This window comes from Cyrtonyx montezumae, unplaced genomic scaffold (assembly GCF_038088225.1).
Source record: "Cyrtonyx montezumae isolate F1298 unplaced genomic scaffold, pur_monq_1.0 scaffold_20, whole genome shotgun sequence".
NCBI classification, from domain to species: Eukaryota; Metazoa; Chordata; class Aves; order Galliformes; family Odontophoridae; genus Cyrtonyx; species Cyrtonyx montezumae.
The window spans coordinates 8,701,765-8,718,736 of record NW_027071937.1 but is presented as its reverse complement, the minus strand read 5'-3'; the positions used below and the strand labels follow the sequence as shown (position 1 = coordinate 8,718,736).

Below are 16,972 nucleotides of genomic sequence, written 5' to 3'. Positions count from 1 at the left end.
GGAAGGCTCAAGGCAGACTTCACAAAAACAAGCAGCAAATTTCAGAGTGCCAAACTCAGCAAAGCCAGAGGTGAAAAGCATCTTTGCCCTATTACTATCAGAACATGAAAGAAGTAGTTTGTGCTGCAACTTGCATAGTGGAAACACTTTCCATCCTCCCACCCCCTGCATGAGCCCTGGGAGAAAGCAGCAGCTCGTTCACCATGGCTCTGCAGCCTTAAAGGTAAATGCTTTAGAAATAGAAAGGTCACCTGGGGACACAGCTCCAGCTTAGAAACACAGCATGTGCCCTAGCAAACCTTTAGAGATGATGCCTGAGAAGTCTGAAGCCTGGGTAGCGTCAGAAAGCAGCAAGCACAGCCATCACCTCGTGCAGTAACGTGAGTGTGGGGCTGGAGGCAGCCCTACCTGACTCCCTGGGTTCAGAGGTGCAAGGATGATGTAGTTCTGGTCAGCAGCAGAGGGCACATGGGACAGAGGGGGCATGGTGTTCTGGCCCCTCTTGCCGATCTCCGTGTACCTCTCCCAGCCGTTCAGCACCAGCCCATCGCTCCCATCATACAGCACGTGGCAGCTCCGACGCTGCTCAGGCCGCAGAGGCACAGTGCTGTTTTTCTCCCTCTTGTTGGGAGGGGACTGCAGGTCATAGGCAGACTTGCAGGACGAGCGGCGGATCATGCCATCGGGTCCAGACTTGACCTGTGGGACAAGCCTCCAGACCAGCAGGATGATCTCCGTGGGACAGTTCCTGGAAGAGATGGTATGGGGCAATTCAGAACCAGAGCAGTGGGTACTGAGGCCTTCGGACAGCCAGCTTACCAGTCCCGGCATCCTTTCTACTTCCCCTCCAAAGACTCCTTTCCCAGTTTCCCACATCCCCCAAACCCTTCCCCTTTCTGCAGCCACACCAAGTTCCTGCTGCCCTGGGCTCCCTCAGGATGTTCCTCCCACACCCCTGCACTGACGCTTTGGTGAGTGCTCACCGGATTTCGTGTGCCAGCTCCACGCACTTCCAATGCTCCACGGGCTGCTCGTTCAGCTGCAGCACTGTGTCAAGCTGCTGCAGACCGGCCTTTTCTGCTGGGCCACCTATGGGGAGAAGAGATGGGTGAGTGTCAGACACCTGCTGGACACAGGGCTGAGAACACCAGTCCTAAGGGACACCCACATAGCACGGCTTCAAAGCCTGCACCACTCCCTCGTTCAAAACCCTACTGTTTCCCCTAACAGAGCTAAGGCTCTTTTTTACTTTAAGGGCTGTATGTATCATCTTGAATGTATCACTGAGGAACTGACTGAAATCTGTTAAGTCCAATTTCACAGTGTCTGAGTGCAGTGTTTTCCTCAGCAGTTTGCTGTGTTAAATACACATTACATAAATAACACATGGAATTAGATATAAACGAATGCATCATTTATGTGTTGGTGCTCCAGGATGTGAACAGATGGATCTCTGCTTCTGGTCTGTGCTCCAAACATACTGCTTCTCCCAGAAAGGACACTGCCAATAGTCCAACATGGGAAGTCAGGGAGATTTTCTGGTGCAGTGGGATAACAGAGATGCTGAATCCATCTGGAGGCTCACACCAGGAGGATCTATTCAGGCAATCAGGGAATTCTGCTCCCTCTTGTGCCAGTCTTGCTCCCCCACGTGCTTTCCATAGGTCTCCCAACCAGCCAGATAGTTCACACATTGAAGAGGGAAAAAAATCTCTGCATATCACTGCAATTCAGCACCAAAATAATAATGCAGCAGCCTCTGTCCTTCTGAGAGGGAAAAGAGAAATAATTAAGAGGGATAAAATTGAGCTGATCTCTTACCAGAGTCCACTGCCTGCACACGGACTGGAGAGTCACAGCAGATTGTGAAGCCAAAGCCATCACTTCCTCGAGGGATTGTAATCTGAAAAGAGACACCAGGGTCACTTTTTCAATAGGAAAGCACCTACTGCATGTGGTCAGTGAGCATCCCTTGTTTCACCCACACACTGAGAGGTACACAGCATTTCTAAAAGCAGCTGCAGAGCCCAGAGGAACTGCTCCAATGAAATCTGTGAGCCCCACTGACAATGGCTCTCTCCTGTTCTGCAGCCAAGAGGATGAAAAGGGCACTGAAAAACTATGTGAAATCAAGCCCAAGGCCAGCAGAGATGAATGACACAAGGTGAGCATTTACCAAGCACATGTTAAGTCCTTGTTCACAACCCCTGCAAGCGTAAGACACTAGAAAGGAAAACCTGGCAACTTGGCTCTGATGCTTACTCATAGCACAGCTCCTCCTAGCAAGCCACTTCAACATTTCCTCCCCAGTGGGGCAATACACAAATAGCAGCACTCCTCTGCTCCAGGGGAAGCCGTGAGAACCTCAGCCTGCCAGGCACCAGCTGGGGCGTGCATCACTCCATTAGCTGAGGTATGTTTCTCTCAATGAGCTTGAACAGGATGGATGCTGTGTTGATCTAGGCTCATTTCTCCTCCTGATTCTAGAAACAATTAGGTTATTAATAAAATTGTATTTATTTTTTTTATGTTGGTTTCCAGCAGCAACTCAGCACGATGGTTCTTGCAAATACCTGATTATCCTCAAGACATTTGTCAGGATTCCTGTTCTACTGACAGAGAAAATAAAAAAATCTGACATGTGTGACCTACGCTATTTTGAGAACAAAAAGAGAGGAGAATCCAGCTGAAGCAGCCAAGAACTGCTTCCACACTCCTTTTCAGCATGAGGGCAAACCCAGTGAGCTTTCCTTTCTATGCTCCCTGTCCCTGTTTGATTGCTCTGCAAAAATAAAAAATAAAGAAGTAAAAAGGTTTCCAGAGACAAAGCTTTTTCCCTGGCAGGATCAGGTACATAGGTCCAGTCCCACCACACTGATTTTGTTGTTGTTGTTGTTTCTGGAGGTTGTTGTATTCTCAAATAGGGAAATAGACTGCTTGTGGCTCTGCACCTTCAAACCAATCTCACACCTTAAAAACAATGCCTGGGGGCCCAAGCTCTGAAGAATGCCACCAGCCCTGACAGCCCAACATCTCCCCTAGTAGTCCACCCCCAACCAGAAATTTTCCCCACACCAATAGGACTCCCACTTCTCCTACTCCAGCTCCTGACTCTTATCTGCTGCCTTCCCTGTGCCAACAGCACTGCTTCCCACTGCCAATGCTTTGCTTTCCTCAGCACCCACCACCGTGGGGTTAGTAGTGAGCTCAGCATCCATTTTTGCCACTCAGCACAGGACTAACAAATATGAGCATCTGATCTAAGCTAGAAGATGAGTGATGATGGTACAAGGCTCCAGCCCACAGTGGGCACAGGCTCACTGTGCTCATAGCTTTGTTGGAAGGTGCAGCAGAAATTGCCAAAATAGAGAATTGAGAAGATGAAGGTTGCAAGTCATCACTGCCATAAGTGCAAAGCAGAGGAGCATGCCTGCAAGAGACAATCACTACAGCCCTGACAAGCAGCAGGCATTTCTAATTAAGCTAATTCTCCCTGCAACCCCCACAGCAGCTATACCATGGCATGCAAGATGAACACAGCAGCACAAAGAAATGCTGACCATGAGCTGGGAGCCCCAGTGGAGATCCTGGTGGAAAAACTGTTCCAATGTGCAGGAGACCAGGACCTGCACCAGCAAACCTCCTACCAAAGCTGCACACTGAGAGCATCTGAGAGCCCGTGCCAGCTCGTGCACAACACAGCAAGCTGCACTGGTCACCTTTGGTTGTGGCCAGCTTCAAGTAATGCTTCATTCCCATACAAATTTCAGTTAAAATAACTTAAAAAGAGATCGCAGCCACCTGCCAGAGAGCTGACCCTGTGTCTATGTGCAGTAAACAGAAGCATCCTCCAGCTGAGCACTTTTACAGCCAGCTGCTGAGCTGCACCCAAAGTTACTCAGTAAGAACTCTCCCTCCTCCATTCCCACTTACACACTGCAGCCGTGTGCAGCAAGGAGTCAGACACCCACCTGATGACACTTTCCTTCTATTCCTAATATCACCATTTAAAAACAACAGCAGATCAGCAGTGCACTCACAGCCCAAAGCCCACGGACACTCAGACAGCACGGCGACCCAAGAGGCACAGACCTGCCGGTATCTCCGCTCCGAGCACACCTTGCAGAGTCCATTGAAGCGGTTCATGGCTGCAGCCCCTAACCTCGCCCTCAGCCCATGAAAACGCAGCGTCCCGAAGCGGCCGTGCTCCCGATCTCCTCGTCTTGCACCAGCGAGGAACAAACCCCAGTCAAACTGGCATGACCGCCCATGGGAACCCAGCTCCAGAGAAGAATGGCAGGAAGCCACCTTTCACCTTCCCGGCCCCTGTCTGCGCTGTATGCCGCTTTACGATAAGCCAGAGGGCTTCCTGAAAACCCCAAGCGACAAGGAAGAGAGGGAGTTTTATATTAAAATTCCTGTCAACTAGTTAGCATTCCCTGGTCCCTGCTCTGTTGATGTGGCTTTTGTTCCCGCGGCATTCTTCGGCCGCACGGAGCACTTTGTTGCTGCGACGTTCTCACAAACACTCGGAGGATGTCCGAGCGGTGCTTCACAGGCACCGACCGCGCGGGCCCGGCCTCGTTCGAGGGCCGGCTTACACTGCTGACACTCGGGGAGGGCGACTGAAAGGGGCTTATTTTTTTTCATTAAAAATGAAAAAATAGTTTGTTTTTGGAAGCGCAGACCCGAAGGAAAAACATGTCCCGATGCTTTGTGCTCATGGAGTGGGATCAGAGCTCAGCTGAACTGTACCTGTGGTGTAATCACAAAATTAAAGACAAACTCTGAGCCCAGACAGCAGGGCACAGGGCAGCACTGGGGAGCTCTGCACCCTGCAGCAAGGCTTCTCGGAGAAAGCTCCTAACATAGAGATGGAAAGGAGAAGCTGAAGCACCGGGCCCCTTTCCAGAGCAAGGGATGGCCACAGAAGGAGGAGAGGGGCTCCGGTGCTTCCTGTGAGCCAGCTCCCTGCTAGGCCATTGGAGCTGCTGTGGGCACAGTGTCCCCATGGCACTGCATCCACAGAGGGAGAGCCATCTGCCCCAGCCACCGCCTTTGCAGTCAGCAGCAGCACTGCAGAGGAAGGGAGGAGAGGGGTGCTGGCTTTGTTTGTCTTGCTCAGTCCTACGCTTTAAAACAAATAACTGAAAACGCAGCTGAGAGAAGCAGCAAAGCGGAATTCAGCACAGATAAATCACAGGGACGGCCAAGCCCGATTTCCGATGCAGGCCATGTGTTTGCGTTCCCATTTCCCATCCTTGCCTCTCCTATAAATCACTAAGGCTCCACCAAGAGCCTTTCCCTTCCCAGAGCAAACAGCCCCAGAAGGAGGAGGGGAGCAGACGCACCCGTGCACGGCGACGTGGAGCCGGCCAGGGACAGACACTGCCCTGCAGGCAGCCAGCCAAGTCCAGCCCATTGCTCCTTGTTCCCATCACTCCCACTCAGAGTCTGCTACTTGGTCTCTGTGGTACTGTCCTGGACAAACAGGAGGTCCCCATTCAGCAACAGGGAGAAACTGGGATTACTACCTCCATTGCCTCCTTGGGTTGGGAACATGAATTGCTTGCAAAGCCACAGCGTCTACAGGGAAACTGACACAGCTCCCACCTCAGCACTGTGCTCACTAACACTCTGTGCCTCCCGCTCATCTAAATCCCTGCACATGGGCTGTGCTGCTTCCAGCCCCAGCCCCAGACCACGCGTTGCTGGCAGGACGAAGCCCGGCCTACCCACCTTCAGCTGCCTCATGTTTGCAATGTCCTGGCTCTCACAGGCTGCACTCTGACCTCCCAGCGCCAGCTCTTAAGGAAAAAAGGAAAAACAAAGGTACATCAGCCCAACAGCACACAGCTCCTGACAGCCGCTCTCCCTCCACACCATATCCACACACCACCAATAAGATCATTATATGTTAGGGGTCACCACCCCCAGGCCGGGGCTGTCCCACACGATGGCAGCTGTGAGAGGGGCTGCACATTTACATGGGCATTGCTCCCTCTCCCTGTTATCCCCACCACAACCTCCCCTGAACACTTCAGTGTTGTGGCAAACAGACCAAGGCAGAAGAAGAAGTCCAACACAGCCCTAGGTACCAGAGCCCAGCCATGACATCAGCCCGAAGGAGAGAGGCAGCTGCAAAGCTGGGGGCCTACGGTGAGCCCAAAGCAAAGCATGAGCAAGGGGCAAAGGGTAGAGCTCAGTGCCCATGCAGGGCCTGCCAAACTGCCCACGATGCCCATCACACTGATCCCACTGACCATTACAGCTACTGTGGGGACATAGAATCCATAGGGCTGGGGGCTGCTCCACACCATAGCAGGGATAGACATGAGTTTAGCTCCCCTCCCACACCATGCCAACCCTTCCCAGGTTATTCTGGAAGGTGACGCACCTCTGCTCTTCTTCAGCCGCCGTGCAGCAACCTTCAAGTGCTTGGTCCTGCCCAGATCCTCCCCAAGGAGGTAGTACCAGCCGCTTATCTCCTGCATGGGGAGAAAGAAGCTCTCAGTGCTAGGGCAGGTTCTCCATCTCATATAACTCAGTCTGGTTGCCCAAAGCTCCAGAGGTCCTGCTGCAGGAGTTGTCCTGGCCAAAGCACAGAGGCTGCCCTGGAGCACTTCTTGTAGGAGACATGGACCCAAGTAGAACCATCCACACAGTGCTTGCAGAGCAGGGAGACCACATCAACCTCCAGCAGTGCTGAGCACCCCACATCAGAGCTCCCTCTGCCCTATCCCACCTATGCAGGACATCCAATCCAGGAACCATCATCTTCCATTACTTTCTGGGCTGTCAGCAGAAGACAGAAAACAAAACATCCCAACCCCAGGAATCAGGTGGGGACTGCAGGAACCACGAAGACCAGAGAAGATGGGGTCCATTAAAAAAAAAAAAACTTATGCTTTAAATCCACAATGAGGAAACTGCAGAGCAGCAGCACAACATAGCCCAGGAGGCTGGGCCAGCCCCTTCCAGACCCAAATGGGGTCCTAGAAAAACCACGGATTCCCCATATCCTCTTTCTATCCCTGTGAGAGTAAGGTACCATGGGACTGTGTGCAGGGATGATTCCTGCAGTGAGAACTTGTGAAGCTCACGGCCAAAGTCTGAGAGTAAGGGATGGGGGGCGAGAGGTAAGTATGACCAGAGCAGAAGCTGTTCCTGGGGGCAGCTGCAGTTCAGAGCTGCTCTAATTACTCTCACTGCTATCAAAAAACAAAACAAAACAAAAAACCACCACTGCATATCATTTGTCTTACCCTCACTGCACATAACTGAAACAAACAGCTCCTCTTAACCTCTTGCTAGCCAGCAGATGTCCACACCTCAGGTGATTTGTGAACACTCCTCAAAGCCCTTCCAGCCTGTCTGATGTGCCAGCACCTGGTCTGGGCTGCCCAGGGACAAAATCCCCAATTGCCAATTGCTAGGATGGAAGCTTTCAGTTTTTCAGTGGATTAGCAGAGGCCATTCACAGCAGCAGCCTTGCAGCCTCCTTCAGAAAGGCAAAGCCAGCTATGTGAGAGCTGTATTACCCAGCAGCAGCCAGGCTGGGGCAGCAGCAGGGATGGACCTGCAGGAGCAGGGATGTGGCCTGGCACAGAGGCACCCTGCAGCACTGCTGCCGCCAGGAATACCCTCAGGTGTAGACACCCCTACATTTGCCCACCCCACACTCACCTCGGCTGTACAGCCCTGTCTGCTGAGTGCAGGGATAGAGGCAGAATCCTCTTTGAAGGAGTGTGTCCTCATCATTCCTTGGTTACCACCCAGACGCCATTGGACAAATGCCACAGGTACTAGCAGGTTGGGTAAGGCTGGTCCCATTTCCCATCCCTACACAGCACTCACAGGAGTCGCATCTCTGCGCCCACAGGTGCTGCTGAGTGTGTCCTCACTGAAAGGAGTGTCAACCTCCTGATTCAGGACCCCTCCGCCACTCCCCACCCTGCCTTCAGCAGTGGCACTCATGTCAGCTCACAGTGGCTCTGTACTGGCAGGTCCCTTGATACCTTCGAAGTCCCTCTTCCTCTTGGTGCAAATAGCCAGCTTCTCCCTGCTCCTGCCCTAAGAGTTTACTACACCCACCTGCTCGTCCCAATCCCACACACAGCACTCCAGATGGAGGTACCTTGTCCAGGGTCAGGAGGGACTTCACACCAAAGCTCATGCACCCAATCAGTTTGCTCTGCCTGCAAGAGAGTCAGAGACCATCAGTGCACACTACACGACCCCACCTGTGAGGACCATTTCCCCACCTGTACCCCTTTGTAGGGTTCACAAAGATATCCCTGCCCACACCGAGAGCTGGGCCATGCCCAGGACATGCTCCTCCCTCCAAGCTTGGAGCAAATGTGATGTAACCATACATTTTGGCTGCAGCAGGAGCAGGAAGGAGCTGGGCTGCAACATCCCGGTCATCTCCCCGATGCTGACATGAGCTTGGCCTAGGAGCCAGCAGCCACTTGCCTGAGCAGGTAGCACCATTTATGAGGTGCTGAAGTCCGGACTGCTGTGCTTTTCTCTTCCCTGCATCACCCCAGGAGATAGGGGAGATTCCTGGCCTCAAGCTCCAAACAGCAGGACAGATGGAAATGTTAAAGGCTGGCCTTCCTGACTGTCACCAAGCAGCACTGCAGATAGAGGATGGTAAGGGCCAGGTTTCCTCTTCAGCAGTCTGCACATGGAGCAGCCTGAATTGTGTGCAGCAGCCTCCTGTGTGCAGCAGCCCTGGTGCCAGGACATGCTCTCAAGGAGCTCACATGGGGTGGCCAGAGCAGAGGGCAGGTTCACCGCAGTGACAGCTCTGTGCTAAAGAGATCAAAACACAGTGTGGAAGCCCCATACCTGCAATCTCTCTCTTGATTCCAGACTGTGACCAGGAGACGTTTCTGTTCATCCTCCTCCCTTACCACGCTGCAAGAAGCAGAGGGGCAGCCCATCAGCATGCTGTATCCAGCAGAGCTCAGCATGGGCTGCCTGCTCTCCTCAAAGCCAGGTATTCTCCACTCCCTGCATGAGCCCTGCAGCATCACCCCAGCAGGCGTTCCTCCAGCGCGGCTCTGCTGCACCGATGTACTCATTCCTGACAAACTGCACCAAAGGGACGAGACCTCCCCCGGGCAAGTGCTGCAGCACTGTTCCAGTGCTCTAAGGAGGAATCGTGTAAAAGGACACATCCAACAGAAATGGACAAATATGAGCAGCAAGGAATCATGCGTGCTATGAAACAACCATTCTGACCCAGATTAAATGCTGAACGAGGAATGAGGTCTGACAGACATGTTTGCTGGCAGTGAGGAGCTCTACTGAAACATTCCATGCCATACAGCTCTTTCCCCATGCAGTGACATACTGGAGCTGTAGGAAATCCTTTTACCTTTCTGTTCCACACTGGCTCTCTACTACTGCAGGTGCAAGGAAATTGAGTGTGTTTGCTCAACTCCTGCCCAGCAAGAGTGTCCAACTACGCAGGAATACCACTGGCACATTGTGTGGTGACAGCATTATGAGCTCTGCCCAAAAGTTCAAGACAGCTATAAAAAAACAGCAGAATAATGCCTGTCACTCCTCATCTCAGCAGCAGAGCAGCTCATGCATGATGCATATTTATTACAGATCATAATGTAAAAGCAAACACATCATCTTGGCTTTCAGAGGGCACCCCAGGACAGTGACCACTGTTTCCCCACTGCTCTGTGGGAGCTGGGGCATAAGACAGAGCCACCTCTGCTCTATTGTACTCACAAGACAAAGTGCTCGTGGAAGACTGGGTTTTTGCTGTCTGGCACAGTCTTTGTTTTCTGTCTGCATTTCCAGTCGGCATCTGGCACAATTGACATCTGCATGGGGAAGCAAGCAGCTCATCAGCCACCTCAGAGAAACACTCAGCACCAGTACAGGAGAGCAGTGCAGCCACTGCTATGGGTGGATGAGCCTCAAAGGTCTGGCTGAGCCTATGTCACAGGTAGTTTGGATTACATTACCTTATGTATGTCAAGCAGTCGCATTAAAAAACTCTACAGAGGGTGGTGGAAGGAAAACAGCAGAATATCAGGGACCGGTTCATGCAAATGGTGCTGGTCGGACTCTCACAGCCCGCTCACAGAGGAGATACTTGCTGCACTGCACACACCATAGGACAGCTCAGGGCACTGCTCCCTTGGTTGCCCAGTGGGATGCTGACACCCCTAAATGGCTCTCATAGCCCCTCTCTCAGGGGCTCTCCTTTGCTTTTCTGGCTCCAAGCAGGCACCATGCCAACAAAGCCAAGAGCCTAGCCACAATACCAGACATTTCCCCACATGCAGCTCAGCCAGGGCAGGGTAGAGGAGACCAAGGAGAAAACAGAAGGGGTCATGCTTGGAATAACCAACACCAAAGCCCCAAGAGAGCAGGAAGAACTTACCTTCACATAAGAGTTGCACGGACAGTACTCTGTCCCCATCAGACCTTTTGCTTCCATGACTAGAAAGGAAACAAAGCAGTTGGGCACCAAAGCATCATGAAGGCAACTGCATAACCCTCCCTGCAGGACCCTGCACACCTCCCTAGCAGCTCAAACAGGGGAGGGGTTCCACCGTGTTTTTCTTTATGACAACCCTGTTACAAATACTGGCATCTGTGGGTGAGGTTGGCAGCAGATGCAGTGCAGCATCCGGATGGCAAACAGCATTTCATCTACCTGACTTCACTCTGCACTGTGCTCTCTGCCCTAGAGCCAAATGCATCATCATGTAAAATATCCCTGGCCACGCCCTGATGGCAGCCCCACCAGTGGGGTCTTGGCTTTGTCCCAGTGATAACAGAGGACCCTGTCCTTCCCAGGCAGGAGCTGGAGGCAACATCTATGCAGCAGAGCCCAGATAGTAGAGGACAGGCTGCTGGAGTGAGGCTGAGCTCACCTCTAACTGTACAGCAAGGTAGCAGTGCCCCTGCCTTTGTCAGAGCAGGAAGTGTGGCCCTAACAAGTGAGGTTATCCTGGCAGAAAGCATGGTGCACAAGGAGAAAAAAGCTCTGCAGGACCCTCTGCTTCCCTATGAAGCTGTTCACAAGGTTCCTCCAGGACAGGCCCAATGAGAATTACCTTTGGGTTTAAAGGTGTTGGGGTGGAAAAAAAGCAAATATACTTTCCTACTGTTGTTTCTGTACAAAGCTTCCCTGCACAGCTGGAAAAGGGGAGCAACTGGAGAAGACGAGGGGCTGAGCATGGCTCAGCTGTTCCCCATGCCTCCATCTCATCAGAAACAGGCAGGGATGAGGCTGGGCTGGAAAGTGGAATTTTGCTTAAGAAAAAATCCGTTTCCATCCCTTCTGCACAGGTGTCTGGCACAGTCACCCCTAAAGTTGCCGGGAACCCCAGGTACTTCTTGTTCTATAGAGTTTAACTCCAAGGCCAAAATGAGCCTGCTTTGCTCACAGGGAGATTTTTACTCCACTTCAAATCAACAGCTTTTTCCTTAAGCCTACAACCATTTATTTATCCCAAAGCCCTGACAAGACCCCAGCAAGGCAAGTTCTGTGCCAGAAAACCCAAACACCCTAGTGAGTCCCATAGGTGTCCCCAGTCAGGTCATTTCCCAAGTAAAAAGTTGGGTCTGACACTTATGTTGACTCAATGCCTGCCAGCAGAGTGGCAGTGCCACAACTCCTGGGCCTCAGGTCTGGATCCCCAGGTACTGCACAGCTCTCCTTACCACCTACAGGTAAGTGCCAGTCCCCAAGAGAATGAAACATGTCATGGTGTGAGGAACAGCACTGCCATCCAGGACCAAGTCAGATGCATTTTTGAAGTTTTTCTGATGTTCAGTGTTTGAATTGAACCATTTGGAAATCTTGGCAAACGTTTTTTGGCCAGTGTAAGACATCTCAGAAACAAAGCATTTCAGATTTTCTTTTTCAAACTACATCTTTGTCTTTTTTTCTCTTCACATAGAGTGAAATAAAACCTTGATCTAACTGGAATACAAAGCACATTGGGGCCACCTGGAAATGAAGAGCCTCCAGAAATTTTGGTTCAACACTAGAACAGAGAGCTGCCCTACTCACAGCACTGTTCCCAGCAGCCACCACAATGCTGCCCCCTGGATCTGAAGGAACATGAAGGATGGGATGGCAGTGCTGTACCCATCACATGTACCCCATGGCTCTGGGGTCACCTCTCCACACACCCTAGGGCAATACTCACCATGCAGCACCAGGGAGCGGTCCTGCACCTCAATAGACAGCTTCAGCTGGCCTGGGGGAACAGAGAGGAGAGACAGTGAGGAGGCAGGACCCTCATGGTGCCACTAGCATTCACAGCAGGAGGACCTCATGCTCCCCATGCACAGGGCCAAAACCGTCCTGCCTCTCCACTCCAAGCATACGGGCATTGCTCAGGGAGATGGGAAAAGGGGTGGGGAAGGGGGGGGGGGGATATCTGCTACCAAGGACATCTTTAGACACCAAAACTTTCCAGGTAAAAATTAATACTGTTTTTCCAGTGTGCAGTAAGCTTTTGGCACAAACCCAAAGCACAAAGGAAGGGGGAACACCAACGGGTTGCAGCTGGATGAATTCAGCAGAAGGGAAGTGGGCCTTGCTGATGTATGCTGCATGTACAAAGCCCCCTCAGCCTACATTCAGCCTCCTCTTCCCCTCCTCTGAGCTCCACAGTGCTGTATTTCCTAGGGCCCCAAGGCAGCATGGACTGGTGAGCAGACAGGCAAACCTCCAAAAACCAGGAGTCAACACCTGCCCTAACCTAGAATTAAAAGTCTGCTTTCAGTCACCTTTTTAACACCTAATAGCTTTCAGATCGTGAACAAGGCTGGGAGCTGCCATGTGCTGTGCTGCACTGCCTGCAGACCCTCCACTGTTGAGCCACCAAGCAGGATCCAGGCAGCCCAGGGCTGTGCCTGGCTCCAGGCACATCAGCACCATCAGGGAGGGAGAGGAGAGCCTCAGGGAGCAATGTGAATGAAATACAACTTTGCAGCAGGTCTGGCTGCAGATCCCCCAGCCCTCAGTGCCCAAGCGTTGCTGGCAACCCCATGTTATTATCACTGTGAGCAGAGCAAAAAGCAAGGACAAGGAAGAGACCAAAAGTGGCTCCACAAACTGGAGTTGTGACCACCACAATGCCAAAATCACAGCCAAGTTTTCCAAATCCAACACTGCTTCCAAAAAGCTGACCCCTCTGAAGGTTGGAACAAGGAGAAGAATTGAACTGATCAGCACAAGGAGGCTGGGGAGGAAACTAAGAAGGTAACACTGGCTGGACTGCAGAGACTTTCCCAACCTGCTACAGTCATCACAGCCAGGACCAAGCTTGCGCAGGGGTCCCAGCCCACCTGGAGCACATGGCAGTGTCTGGTGCTGTACAAAGGGATGGGGAGTGCAAAGAGGGGACAAACCAGACAAACGAGAAGACCTGGCAGCTTTGGGCGAATTTATATCCATCAGTGCCTTTTGAAGTACTTAAAATAAGAGAAAAATGGGAGGACTCCAACAGAGAGAAGAGGCAGGAGTAATGGAGACAAGAAAGTGCCAGACCAGAGCTCTGCAGGGTTCAGACCAGGGTGATTTGGCTCAGCCTGAGCAACCTGCTGGGATGAGCCCCACGGGCAGACCCAGGCTCACAGTTATGTGTCTATGGCAGCTGAAGCCCTGGGGGATCCAGGCTGGCCTCTTAATCCAGACAGCTCCTGCAGAGGTGCAGGGACAAGATGAGAGTATTCTTTCCAAAGAACAAAGGAGCATCCCAAAGATGCCTTTCCCTGCAAGCACAGCATCCACAGCTGAAGACCACATCACTCACAGCTTACTCTGCACAGAGATGATGGCAGAGCCAAGAATAAAATCCACTTCTTACACATCTATAAACTCAACCTGAAGCTCCCGCTGCCTTTCAAAACTCCCATGTCCGATCCCCAAGCTCCCACTGCTTATCTGGAACTGCAATTTGTGATTGTTGGCACTGCCTAGACCTGTCTGCAGGCAGTTGATTCCCAGCATTGAACACCAAGCAGTCATGGAGTGCTGGGCTGAGGCTTTGCCATGCCAACACACTGTTATGCTCCCATTCCCATGCATGAGCAATTCCACAACAGCCCTGAATTCCACTTCCAGTGCTCAGATTGGCATGAAGTCTTACACAATGGCCTTTGGCAGGATTTAGGTAAAATGCTGTTGAGGTGTGGAGTGTGAACACTCCACTGAATGCTGCCCCAGAAGGGCCCCAGGGAGCTGCTGCCAGCCTGGATGCGATGTGCAGAGCTTGGGGGTGATGCAGGGTCTCACATCCACATAATTGTTCTGAATCAACCCAAAACCTAACACTCCTGGAGAGTCAAACAGATGGAAAATATCACTGGCACAACATTTTATTTAGTCCAAAGCAAAATAGCCCATTTACACTCTTTTCCTGGCATGCGAAAAAACAACAAACTAGCCAGTAAACATCACTCATGCACATATAAACATCATTTCAATTACAAAACAGCATTGCATTCAGTAGAAGACGCACCCAAGAGCTTGCTGCTGCAGGGGTGGGGATATCTGAAGGGATTGTTTAACCTGAAACAATTCAGAGAACTCATACCTCATCTTTCAGAAAAAAAAAAAGAAAGTTGACAGAAAACTGTCAGATCTCTCTCCAGCTCATGTGAGTCTGTGTGTTTGAGTGCACAGCTACATGTACGTGTGGAAATACATGGATATGTGAACATCCACATGTGCAAGCGAAAGAAAAGCAAGAAAGACAAGACAGACTTTCCCAAGTAGGTAAAATAAGTACAGCTTTTTAATCTTATACCAATTTACAACACTGGGAATTTTGTGCTGCTAAATCCATCCCAGCCTTCTGAGCCAAGACTTAACCCTCTGCAATCTCCAGATCTCTGACCCTGTGGGAACCAACTTGCTGCTCCTCTACTGCCATTTAACAATCACTACAGCGCAAAAGGAAAATGCCTGTCTAACCAAGCATGACAAGGAGTCAGCCCAGTAATGAATGGGTGCTGGAGAGGAGAAAGGAAGCCTTTGTGCCGCATAGTGCAGGGAGGCAGGTTGTATGCCCAGCCCTGGGCTGGGAGCAGCTGGGGCTGCACAACTCCAGGACAGCCATGGGGCAAAGGCTCTGCCCAGCGAGGGCTGGAACTCACCAAAAGCAAAGGGTCAGAGAAAGATTTTTCCTTGGTTTGCCTTTGTCAGTGCATCTCTAAAATGAACCAAGGGAAACAGTCTCAGCAAAGGGGTCCTGGCACAGCCTGTCCAGGGCACCTGGATCAAAAGTGCTAATGTAAATGAAAATAGCTGCAAGAGAAAGGCCAGAGGAAGAAGAAAGAAAATAGCTCATCCCACTGCAGGGCCCATAGACAGCTAGCTCCTGGCTGCACACCCATCATGGAGAGCAGGGCTCGTAGGACTGCCTCTAAGAGGGCACTTTGAGCCCATCCATTTGGACCTCACAGTCTGGGAAAGAGGTGATTCGAGCTGGTGGGCAGAGCTGGCACACAGAGAACAGAGATGAACCAAACACAAGCTGGCAACCAAACAGATTTCAACCCGTGAGAGAAGCTTTGGGGGGGCACACATGAATGGCATATGCTGGGAGTAGACTCAGCAGGCAGGAAAATTTATTCCTTGTTGATGACCTCTGGTGAATGGAAAAAATGAGTTTGTGTTCCTTAAAGTGCTTTTTCATTTAACTGAGAGAAAAATGCAAGTTTTGCCTAGTCCAGAAGAGATGAGAACCACTAGGGTGCTCAGCAGGGTGCTTCTACTCCTAAGGGGGAGCAGTGTAATGCAGAGTATACCAAGGCCACCACGTACACCCAGACACGAGCACAGCCTTTGGAATACCGTGGTCACCTCCACATGTGCAGCTGCACCACACACATCTCCCCACTGATGGTCGGCCTGCAAAGAGCAGTGGGCTGCCAAGATCACAGAATATCCTGAGTTGGAAGGAGCCCATAAGGATTACTGAGTCCAGCATTATTGGGTACCAAGTCTTTGTCTCAAAGACAGGAGGGATTTAGCTTCCAGGTTGTCTTGAGCCATTGGACACTTATAAGCCAGAGGGGGAAAAGTGCCCATGGGCTGCCCTGCTCTGCTTGTATCGCCCTCTCCGTGCCCTTGTGCCGTGACTGCAATGCTCACCTACAAAAGAGAGCAGCAGCCTTGAAACAAAACTTTTGCTTTAAGATTCACAGTTGGGAAGGGCATGCAGCCTCCCCCCATGCAGGACAGCCACTGACAAACCATCACACACACAAGTGGAGGCCACAATGTGTGCAACCTGTCATGGCTGCAGGTCTCAGCCATAACCCCCATGTCCCTGGGCATTTTTCACATCCATGCAGCGCAACTGAGGCAGCTGCAGGAGGATCCACAAAGAGCAAAGAAGGACACGGAGGCTCTGCCATAACTGTGGACGGCCACACACAACAATCCCAGCTCATACCCAACCAGGAGGGCAAATCACCTCGGCCACTGCAGCCTGGATCCAGAGCTCAGTGGAGCAAAGCATTACTCCAGCTCAGTGAGGCAGAAGCTCCGTGTTAATGCCTTCAGAGCAGCTCCCACCGTTCACACCGTGAGCCACCACAGCTCCCAGTGCCATACCACATCCCCTGGCACCCCGAGCCAAGCCAGGCTCATGGCTTACCGAAGGTGGTGAGGCAGAAGGAAGCTCCCAGGGGCTCAGCCCGGCGCGTGCAGAGCGAGACTCTGTGCACACTGCCAGGTTCCATTGCAGGACAGCTCTAATTAGCAGTAATTACGGCCCTCCCTGTCAGGTCTGGGAAAGCTGAGCGAGTTGCAGCCAGGAGGGACAGGCTGGCCGGCAGCCGCGTTTCTAAGGGACGCGCTCCAACCGCTGCGTTTGAACGGCGCAGCTCGCACTGGGCCAGCTCCCATTGGCCCTGCGGCTTTGAATGGAGGCCGCACCTGTCTGGGCAAACAGGCACAAGCCCGCTG

The 16,972-nt window shown here is 51.8% G+C and overlaps 1 protein-coding gene across 2 annotated transcripts in view; it reads right to left on the bottom strand.

Moving 5' to 3' along the window:
• The window catches only part of RGS3 (regulator of G protein signaling 3), a 67,426-nt gene that overhangs the window by 47,574 nt on the left and 2,880 nt on the right, over window positions 1–16,972 (bottom strand). Inside the window, exons 3-12 of one of the 2 annotated variants that reach the window (XM_065737687.1) lie at window positions 12,195–12,245; window positions 10,415–10,473; window positions 9,754–9,848; window positions 8,854–8,922; window positions 8,138–8,198; window positions 6,398–6,488; window positions 5,740–5,807; window positions 1,822–1,903; window positions 984–1,089; window positions 409–748 (exon numbers count right to left, since the gene is read on the bottom strand). In XM_065737687.1, the coding sequence (XP_065593759.1) occupies window positions 409–748; window positions 984–1,089; window positions 1,822–1,903; window positions 5,740–5,807; window positions 6,398–6,488; window positions 8,138–8,198; window positions 8,854–8,922; window positions 9,754–9,848; window positions 10,415–10,473; window positions 12,195–12,245 (1,022 nt within the window). Of the gene's footprint in view, window positions 1–408; window positions 749–983; window positions 1,090–1,821; window positions 1,904–4,092; window positions 4,273–5,739; window positions 5,808–6,397; window positions 6,489–8,137; window positions 8,199–8,853; window positions 8,923–9,753; window positions 9,849–10,414; window positions 10,474–12,194; window positions 12,246–16,972 lie in introns of those variants that run through there. The other variant, XM_065737688.1, reaches the window with a different exon arrangement.